Genomic DNA, 11,280 nt, shown 5'->3' on the forward strand with positions numbered 1-11,280 from the left:
CTTGGTGAAGAATATTGAGAATACCATGGACTTCCAGAAGAACAAACAAATCTGTCTTTGAAGAAATAGAGTCAGAATGCTTCTTAAAAGTGAGGATGGTGAGACAGAGTTTCATGGACGTTGGACAGGTTATCGGGAACACCTGTTCCTGGAGAGGGCCATCATGTTTGGCAAACGAGAAGATCACAAAGAAGAAGGCGCTCAACAAAATGGCCCAATTGTGAGGATTTTGGTTTCCTTTACATTGAGCTGTAATTTACCCTGAAAGCGTTTTCATGTGCACGTGAACACACAACAGGAAAAAGACCAGAATGTGTCTCAAGTGACACTCTGAGACTCATTGATCACTGTAGACTAGCTAAAATGATGGCAGAAATGATGATGTAGAAGGCTGAACAGTCGATTCCAAAGGGCAATAGCTTGAGAAGATCAGTAAATAGTGAAATGTATAAAGACATGGAAGTAGAAAAGGAAAAAGGAAAAACATATGCTGCATTTCTCAAGTTGGAAAGACTTGGATTAACAAATGGTTATCATTTGTAGTTCAGGGGAGACATCAGGGATCTCTACCAAGTGAATGAGGTCATATCAGCAAGAAGACACTTAAGATTATGAGACTCTCAACTCCTTAGGACACGAACTGGGTCAAGCAACCAGAGGGTACAGTGGAACTCTCCATTGGCCTTCAGGCCCCTTTCTTCCTAGAAGTCTTCAGGCTGAAGCAGCTAACAACAGCAGTAGCCTCGGTTCCAAAGTGCGGCAGGGCCTGCCTCTTGTCAGTGTCTCTTCCAGCGTTCACACGGTACCCAATCCAAATCTGCTGCCCTCTGGCTGGATGTCTTCTCCCTTCACCTTCGGTGTCTATTCAGGGGCCTCAAGCTGACATCCCTACATCTATCATTTATATCAGGGTACCTGATTTAAAAGACGTCATTCAGTTTTAAAGCAGGAAATACACATGCATAGTAAGAAATTCCATAAGTACCCCAAAAATTGTAAAATCAAACTCTCCCCGACATCTCATCTTTTAGCCACTTGGAAGAAACCTATTTCAGTTCTTTATGGGTTCTTCCAGAGAGAGTTAACCTGTTTATGAGGACATACATAGGCATTTTTCTTCTTGCTCTTCTTTCTTTTTATGCACATAGCTTACATGCACTGTGCTTAGCCTTGTGCTTAGCCATGCTAGACATTTTTGAAGTGATGCTGGTAATCTGTTTTACGGACATATAGTAGTCATGATATAATGAAAATATCACTGCGATCAGTAGCAGTGCGCTCAAGCTGCTTGACCTTCTGAGGGTACAGAAGCTCTTCTTCGGGGAGTACATTACAGAAGTAGAGCTTGTAAGTGCAAAGGTTTGGGCAACTCTCACTCTATTAGGGATGTGGTCAAATTGTCCCTCTTGAGACTGTGTCGAATTTCTCCATCATCTATGTGCAAGTGCATCTCATGTTACAGAGTACTTCCGAACTTGAAGCTTTGCCTGACAAACTAAAATTTGTATGCTTCAATTTGTGCTCTCTTTATGAATAAAGCTGAGAATCTTCTCATAGTCTCAAGAGTCATTTATATTTCTTTCCTTGTAGTGTCCATATCTTTGTCTATTTTTCTCTTGGTTTTTAATATTTTCTTTACTGATTTATATTAACAAAAATCACTGATAGGTTCCAAATCTTTCTTGTGCATGATTTTAAATTTTATGATATTCAGTATGTCAACACTGTCTTTTATTGTTTCTGGATTTTATTTCATCCTTTTACTCAAAGGTAAAAGAAACAGTCTTTTGAATTTTCTTTAAGTACTCTTAGGGTTTCATTAAAAACAAAGTAAATCAGTGGTCCATCAGAAATTTATTTATGTATAAGGTAAGAGATAGAAACATGGCTTTAATTTTTCCTGGAGAGTCTAGGCATCAAATGTTACTTACTGAGTAGCTTTTCCCTCTACTAATATCACCCAAAACCTCTCTGCATAGAGTCGATGCTGACTCATAGTAACGTAGGGGGCAGGGTAGAGCTGCCCCTGTGAGTTTCAGAGACTATAACTCTGTGGGGACATAGAAAGCTTCACCTTTCTGGCAGGGAGCTAGCTGGTGGTTTCAAACTGCTGGCCTTGCAATTAGCAGCCCAATAAGTAACCATTACACCTCCACTCACTCACACAGTCACTGCCATCAAATCAATGCTGACTCAAAGCGACCCCCTGTGGATTTCAAAGACTGGAACTGTTCACAGGAATAGAAAGTCCAGTCTTTCTCCAGCGGAGCTTCTGGTGTTTTTGAGCCACCAGTCATGCTCATCGCAGCCCAACTTGCAACCATTACACTACCAGGCTCCATACTAGGGGAAAGGTTGGGGGAGAAAGGGGGAACCAATCACAGTGATCTACCTATAACCCCCTCCCAGGGGGCCAAACAACAGAAAAGTGAGTGAAGGGAGACAGCAATTGGTGTAAGACATGAAAAATTTTTAATAAATTATCAAGGGCTCATGAGGGAGGGTGGGGGAAGGAGAGGAAAAATAAGGAGCTGATACCAAGAGCTCAAGTAGAAAATGTTTTGAAAATTATGATGGCAACATATGTACAAAAATGCTTGACACAATAGATGGATTTATGGAGTGTGATAAGAGCTGTAAGAGCCCCCGATAAAATGATTGTTTTAAAGTGTGTGTGTGTGTGTGTGTGTGTGTGTGTGTGTGTATGTGTTCTGAGGCAATGGAATGAGACAGCAATGAGACAGACAATTAAGGAGAAAGATGAAACTTCATAATTGAAAATGATTCAGTTCTATAAAATTCTACATTCCCATGGCGGGGGGTGGGGGACAGTGATAATTAAATACCTACTATAATGAGAGGTATTAGCTCAAATGATGACAAATTTAGACTGAGTAGGAAAAGGTGATGAAATTATAGGGTAAAAGCAGGGCCGGCTTTGTTTACTTTCAGAGGACCATAACTTTGGCCAAATATTCCATTTTCTTATTAGCTGAGGTCTGAAGTCATGATATGCCTTACTGAGATGATGTTTTGAATAAAATGTTAAGAAGCCATTTCTATTGCTAAAAATCAGGGATATCAAACTGTAAATAATAGAAATCCAGCTAACTAAATAATTACTGTTAAGTGAACATATTATATCAATACTACTCACCAAAAAATATGCAGTATGCTTAATCAGTGAGGAGGGAAAATGAGCCCAGTTATATTTAAAATTAGATTTGGACTCAGCAGAGGAATAATTCTCCATAAAGACAGAACAATTTGGAAGCCTTGTCAAATTTTGCATACCAGAACTCAGAGCTGAGTTTAAATGCAGACTTTCCAGGACCCTCTCTCCAAACCCAAATCAAACTCACTCTGATTGAGTTGAGGCCCACTCATGACTACCCAATAGAGCATGTTAGAACTTCCCCTGTGGGTTTCTGAGAATGTAACTCCTCTCAGGAGTAGAAGTCTTGTCACTTTTCAATGGAGTGCTTGGTGATTTTGAACTGCTGATCTTGAGGATTGCAGCAAAACGCATAATAAATACAACCACCAGGGCTCCTGAGCCCTCTCTACTAGACCTCAATTTCCATGCTGGAAATAGAAGGTGACCTTGAATAACGCATCCTTGAAAACCGTTCGTGCAGACCTGAAGAACAGTCACTGGATAGCAAGCACCAGAAGAAAACCTAAGCCAATTCTGGAAAAGTCCCACCAGAAGACAGTCCTTGCTTCTTGAAGCCAAAGGGTAGACTTGAACGTTAAATGCACCAAGTTATTGTTTCTTTTGGGGGAACTTGGAGTTTTCCTGACTCCCCTCCACCATTGAATGGTTGCACGAGCCACTTTGGAGAGTTCCGCTCCCCCTCCCCCGTAGGAGTAGATTTGTCCCACACCCCATTCCAACACACCCAGCCAAGCCCCTCACCTCACAGGCCCTGGGACCTCGGTGTGTAGGATGGGCTGGGTAGGCAGCCTGGCACAAACTTCCTCTCAGCCCAACACTTTTTCCATGTTGCTAATTTCTCTCAGTTTTTCTTCACCTCTTTTTCTTTGGCACCCCTCCCCATGCATATGTCCCTGTGGCTACGTGCACCTCTGAGGCAGAGACAGACAAATCACACCCACTAAGACCAGATTCCTCTCGTTCAAGTCGAAGATCAGTAGGACCACCCCCTCCAGCACTGCCAGCAACCACAGCACACTCTACCCTGGAAAGAGAACGTCCGTCCCAAACCCCATCACAGCCCACCTAGCCAAGTCCCTCGGCTCACCAGCCTCCAGGAGCCTTGAATGAAGAGTAGTCTGCTAAGGCAAGCTGGCACAGTCTCCCTCACAGCCCAAGCAATTATTTTGCCACTTTGTTCATCTCTCTGAGTTTTCCTATGGGCACCTAAGGGCACATAGCCACTCACGTTCACGCTGCCACAGGAACAGAACTCCGTAACCACACCCAACTCAAGCCACCGTCTATGTTTCCCCTTCTTTCCCCTCAGGTCTGTCTCCTCTTTCACTCTTTCCTTCATTGCCTCTTTTCTTTCTTTCTATTCCTTGCTGCAAGTCTACATATTCTTCTAAATATTTGTACATAATCTTCTTCCCTTGTGTTGATCATCTGCTTACACTCTCCTGCTCCACCCACTATCTCCTACAGTTTTGCAGTCCCTCCCCTAGTAAAATATACTTCCATGTTAGCTATTAATTCCTATTATCCCTCTTAAAATGTGCTTTTATATAATTTTCCAATCCCTTTGGTCTATCCAAAAATCCCCAAACAGACTCATTGCTATTGAGTCAATGCTGACTCATAGTGCCTCCCTGTGGGTTTCTGAGACTGTAACTGTTAACGAGAGGAGAAAGCTCCTTCCCCCTCCCTTGGTCTATCCAGCGGGAGCCCATAACATCACTACTATTACTCATACCTCATTCTCTCTCTCCCCCCACCACCCCACTCCTTTCCCCAGTTACCTCTGTAATCCTCATTTCCCCACTGTATGATTTCTGGCTCCCATGAGACCTCTCTCCTATAACTCTAAATAGCCAACTACCCGTACACAACCTAGCTGCCCACACAACCAACGACTACACCATAATTCCATGAAAATAGCAAACCCTGGTATTTTCAATTGCCTCATATTCATGTGAAAGTTGGATATTGACTAAAGCAAACTGAAGAAGTATTGATGTGTTTGAATGATTGTCCTGGAGAAGAATACTGAAAGAACCATGAACTGTGAGAAAAACAAACATCTGCTTGGATGTACCGTCAGCATGCTCCTTAGAGGCAAGGATGGCAATACTTTGGCTCATGTACTTTGGACATGTTATCAGGACAGAACAGTCCCTGGAGAAGGACACCATCTTTGCCAAAGTTGGGGGGCATCGAAAGAAAGAAAGAAAAGAAAGGCCCTGGGCATAACAGTGGCTACCACATAAGAAAACTTGTGAGGGTGATGCAGGACCAGGCAGGGTTTTCTTCTCTTGTACATACATTCTGTTGTCGCTTTAAGTCAGAGCTGACTTGATGGCATCTCGCAATGTACTTTTTAGGGATCTTGGTCAATAGAACTTGGTGGTTAAATTGGAAGGCTACTGATTTTAGTGACCCTATAGGATGGTAGAAATGGCCCCTGTGAATTTTCAAGGTTACAATTCCTAAAGGAAATAGAACTGCCTATCTTTCTCTTGCTGAGCGACTGGTGGTTTCAAACTGCTGACTTGAAGTTAGCAGCCCCCAAATATCCACTACTCCACCAGGGATCCTTTTACACCATAGCTAAAAAATAAAACAAAACCCTGAAATAGTGCAATTTAGAGTTTTTAACATGACCTGTCGGTGTTCAATTTAGTTTTGAATTGGCAGGTCTATTTTCTACACTGAAAAAAAAAAAACCCAAACAACTCTAAGTGGACACTTATTGTCTTGGGGGAATGTGCAAATGTCGTCTCTCTGGGTTGCATAATCTCGATGGACATGTAATAACATGGATCATTCCTCTTTTCTTATCAGGGAAGCCATCAGCCGTGTTTGTGAAGTTGTCCCTGGTGCCAAAGGAGTCAAGAAAAGGAAGGTAATTCCCTCCCTGCTCTGTGTTGTGCTTCCTCTTTTACCTCTGCTCAACTTCTCCCTCAACTCGCCACCCATCCAGTATTTCTCATCAATATCAAATTATCCATGTCCTGTTTCTATGGCCAGGTTATTGGGACTTTTGAAAACAAAAGAATGCTGTGTTTCCTCTTTCCCACACAGTAGTGAAGTGATAAATGGTCACAGCCCAGAAGACACCCTAGCATCTCAATGTGGCTTTCAACCTTAAAGATGGTGATTAACAAATACTTTAACCCTGTCAGGCATTCTTTTAGGTACTTGCACATTAATTCATTCCATTTCAGCAGCTCTTTGTCATAGAAACCCTCAGTGGTGTGCTGTAAACTTTAAAACAACAACCGTTAAGATGGAGAGGTGGTAGTGAAAAGCACTGATTTGTCAACTCCAATCAACTCACTGCCCTCAAGTCTGACCCCGGCAGCCCTGCAGGCTAGAGTAGAGCTGCCCTGTGGGTTTCTGCGACTATAACTCTTTATGGGAGTAAACAGCTTATCTTTCTCCAGTGGAGCGACTGGTGGGTTGGAACTACTGACCCTCCAATTAGCAGCCCAGGGCTTTTGCACCGATGTGTAGTATTTGCCAATTTCTCTAGTGTAAAGCTTATCATCATGATGGGTTTCAAGTGATCAACGTCATGCCTTGAAAACAGAGTTAGGCAGATCCTTATGTCATATGGTGCCACATGCATATAATAGATATGACATGAAAATGAAAGCACAATATAGTAAAATAATTTATTTGCTACCTGTATCTTATATGATTTATTTAATTTGTCAATAGCGCTAGGAAGCCAACGTAGCCTCAATTTGTTTCCCCCCTCACAGCTATAAAAATTTATGTGAACACAACTTTTTTTTTTTTTTTGGTCAACAAACCAGCTTTATTCTATAGGCAATGGGGCCTCCATGTGAGTTTTTAAAATAACTTTTTTTCCTTCAAGCTTTTTTTGTTCATTATAGAAAAGCAAAGAATACAAAAGGCATCCAAAATCATTTTGATGATTGGATAACTACAGTTTTCAATGTCTTTCTACATCCCATGTGTGTATATAAATAACTGAGCATACAATTTTAGGTTGTATTTGAAGTTGTGGTTGAAGTCACACAGTATAGATTCATGTGTTTTTTCCCACATCATGAATACTTACCAGCTCAAAGTCCCAAAGCCATGAGTATTTTGACAAGCAAGAATACAATTTGTATTCTGATTCAATCAGGAAAAGAAACAAACAAACAAAAAAATCTTTATGTGGGGGGAGAAAATTTTATAAAAGACAAAAATGGTAATAGGCTTCTAGATAAAGATATTGGCGGAGTTACAAATAAAATATTTCATTTCCTTAAAGCTCAACTCAAAATGAAACATAAAGCAAGAGTACACTAAGTATAATGCTTCTAAAAGACTTGTCATATCTATAACTATTAAAATATAACCAAGGTGTTTCCACTAAAATTAGTGTATTCCTATCTTTTTAAATGCATGTGCTTATTATGGACAATATTTGCCATTTTATAGCTTCTAAACTTTTTAGATGTCTTGAGATAATAATGCATAATAAATCATTTTTTAAGAACCCATTCACAAACTTCCTAAAGATTTAATAATTGACTTCCATGAGCTGGTACAAGCAGTTATAGAACCACACTGCTAGATATCCTCATTTTACAGATGATAAAAACTGATGTACCGAAGTGTAACTCAACAGGCCCAGGCCCAAAGTTGTGTGTTTAACCGCTGTGCTAGACCTTTTCATTCCCAAAAAGCTTGGATCAGAAAACAACAACAACAAAATCAGACTGACCAGATAACATAGAAAAACACTTCAGTTTAAGTATCTAGTGAGTATATAACTAAATACCCCAACTCAAAACTCCTATTTGAAGAAAGCCACAGAAATTCAGAGTACCCGTGAATCTATTATCAGGTGGAGCACTCTTAATTTCAGATCCTGTGAGCAGGTTATTTGTCCTCTATGGCTATAGCCAGTTATCTAATTTGGTTCTGCCTTTATAGCTGTGGATACTTAGAAGCCCACAGAGCAACTGGGCATCAGGCAGAGAACGTTGAGTGAAGTTCAGACAGGTTAGTCTGTCTTTTGATCAACCCTTGAAGATTATCAGAAACCCAGCAAGGTTCCAGAATCTAGAATAGAGGACAGGAGGTATCTGAGAGCGCAGAGAGACCAGCAACAACCCTGACCTGCACAGTTTGGGGGTAACCTCATGGCTTTCATAGTGAAATGTGAATTGATAAATTTAATAGCAAAGGAAACAATGTAGATTTCTGGATGGCACTCCAGACATAGCTCATAAAACTTCAGATTGATACCAGATAGCTATATTTTTAAATGGCTCCCTAGGTGATTCAAAATCAGCGCAGACCTGGTTAAGAAAGCATGGTAAATTATTATGCATATCAAAGTAGAGAGTGTTATTAGCATATCAAAGTAGAGAGTGTTCTGATCCAAAAAATAAAGGATTGGAAGGCCATGCACAGAGACAAGTGTTGGCAGTGCCCATTCACCAATCCAGATACCAGGGAGCAGGTGCCCTGCTAGAGTGTGAGTCTATCAATCCTCGTGCCAAGGACATTGCTGGCAGAGTGATGTACCAATCAGTTAAGTTAGATCGTGTCGATGTGTCCTTGTTGGCGAGCAGGGTCCACTGGTTCTCATTGAACCGCCCATATGTGCTCTGGTTTGGGGTGGATGCTGTGAACATTCAGCAAAGAATGTTCTATAATTGCTAACAAGCCCAATGAGCTAGTTCATTTCAGTCTGTCCCTGAGAAATGGTTTGACTCTTGGTGTAACGAAAAGTCAGGCTTCTGAGTCTGCAAAGCTCAAGGCTTATGGAACGCTCCTCAGTGAAGAGAAGACAGGTCGGGAGAGTCCCAGACATGGGCAGAGGCTTCCTAGGGCAAGAGTCCTCATTCACTGTTTACATATCAACTGAATCCTATTTTCCTATTGCACATATTATAATTTACATCTTAGTATTGGATGTCAAACTCTCAGCTAAATTCATTAGCATATTTACATTTCAGAGTCCACCAAGGAGAAAAAGCTCAAGGTTTGGGGGTTCAGTTGCCTCGTAAACAGCATCACTACCCTATCATGAACAATGTAGGCATTCCTGGACTGTGTGGCTTCCAGGTAAAAAGGTAAAATCATGCTGCTTGATTTTACAGCCTCCAAGCAAAATGTTGTCCAGCGTCTTGGGAAAGAGCAATCTCCAGTTTGCAGGGATGAGTATCTCTCTCACCATTTCCACCACCAGCCTGAACCTGCGGACGTCAGACTCCAAACAGGTCTGTGGGTACTAGGCTTTCTCAGCACAGCTGAAGTCCTTGGGAAGGACGGATATCTAACAGGGTTTCCAGTTCCAGTTTAATTGAGTCCATATGGACCACATGTGTTATTTTTCCACTAGTCTATAAATCTCTGATTGGCCCATTGGAAGGAATGCCAACCGAGTGTTAAACAAAATTGGTTCCCTTTAGTTCTGCTATAATTTTTTTAAAGATGATATATAGAGCCATTAGCTTATGTACAATATAAAAAGAGGTGTACATATAGGTTAACGCCCTTCTTAGTCTTGGTTTCACTTTGTTTTCCTTTAAACTATATTTCATATATATATATATGTATATATATATATATATATAAATAAATCATTTCACTGGGGGCTCTTACAGCTCTTATAACAATGCATACATCAATTGTATTAAGCACTTTTGTACATATGTTGCCTTCATCATTTTCAAAATATTTTCTTTCTGCTTGAGTACTTAGTATCAGCTCCTCTTTTTTTCCCTCCCTCCCCCACCCTCCTACCCTATTTACCCCTAATAAATTATAAATTATTATTATTTTCACACATTACACTGTCCACTGTCTCCCTTCATCCACGTTATTGTTCTTCATCCCCCTGGGGTGTGGGGAGGTGACTGTGGGTCATTGTAGTCGGTAATCCATTTCTCCCCCTTCTCCCCACACCGTCCCCCTACCTTCATGGTATCGCTCCTCCCATTGCTGTTCCTGAGGGTTTTATCTGTCCTGGAATCCATGTGTTGAGAGCTCTTATCTGTACCAGTGCATGTGCTCCAGTCTAGCTGGATTTGTAAAGTAGAACTGGGGTCATGACAGAGGGCAGGAGGAAGCATTAAAGAACTAGAGGAATGTTGTGTGTTTCACTGGTGTTGTGCTGTACCCTGGCTGTCTTGTTCTCTCCTTGTGACTATTCTGTGTGGGAATGTCCAAATATCTACAAATGGGCTTCGGGTCCCCACCCCAATCTCCCTCATTTGTATTGATATATTTGTTTGTTTCGGGTCTTCTGATTCCTAATACTTTATCCTGTCAACACCTCGTGATCATACAAGCTGGTGTACTTCTTCCATGTGGGCTTTCTTGCTTCTCTGCTAGATGGCCGCTTATTTAGTTCAAGCCTTTAAGACCCAAGATGCTATATCTTTTAATATCTGGGCACCATCAGCTTACTTCACCACATTTGCTTATGTACCCATTTGACTTCAGTGATCATGTCAGGAAGGTGAGCATCACAGAATGACAGTTAATTAGAACAAACTGTTCTTGCATTGAGGGAGTACTTGAGTAGAGACCCAATGCCCATCTGCTACATTAATGCTTAACACTGAAATATATGTACATAAACTTATATCCCTAGTGTTAAATATTAATGTGTTTGCATGTGTGCATACCTAAATTTATGCCTCTATAAGTGTCTTTTGTCTCCCAGTTATTTCTTCTATTTTTTCAATTTTAATAGTTTTAATGACATAGAAATCACTTATTATACAATTCAGTGGTTTAAACACATTAAAAACAGTTGTGTAAACATCACCATAGTCCATTTTAGAACATTTTCTTCATTCTTGTATTCCTTATTATTAGCTCCCCATTTCCCCACAACTTCCCCTACCATGACCCTAAGAAACTGTGAATCCAGTTACTGTCTCTATAGGTTTGCCTATGTTGTATTTCATATAAAGAAAAACATACCCTAAAAAACCAACAATCATGACAAAATAAAACAAAAATCTCAATCATAAAAAAGTAAGCATGTAGTTATTCTGAACATTTATTCTATATGCATAAAGAGAGACCATCTTGATTCCAGAAAAGGCATTAACTTTTTCTTCTTCTTCTTTTAAAAAAAA

General features: G+C 40.7%; 1 protein-coding gene across 1 annotated transcript in view; it reads left to right on the plus strand.

Moving 5' to 3' along the window:
- Nucleotides 1-11,280, plus strand: part of SHC3 (SHC adaptor protein 3) — a 249,246-nt gene that overhangs the window by 132,555 nt on the left and 105,411 nt on the right. The window contains exons 3-4 of the mRNA XM_004697582.2: nt 6,002-6,062; nt 9,289-9,408. Of these exons, the coding sequence (XP_004697639.1) occupies nt 6,002-6,062; nt 9,289-9,408 (181 nt within the window). The remainder of the gene's footprint in view (nt 1-6,001; nt 6,063-9,288; nt 9,409-11,280) is intronic.

This window comes from Echinops telfairi, unplaced genomic scaffold, assembly GCF_000313985.2.
Source record: "Echinops telfairi isolate 266 unplaced genomic scaffold, ASM31398v2 ScPeMD7_1;HRSCAF=3_0, whole genome shotgun sequence".
Classification (NCBI taxonomy): domain Eukaryota; kingdom Metazoa; phylum Chordata; class Mammalia; order Afrosoricida; family Tenrecidae; genus Echinops; species Echinops telfairi.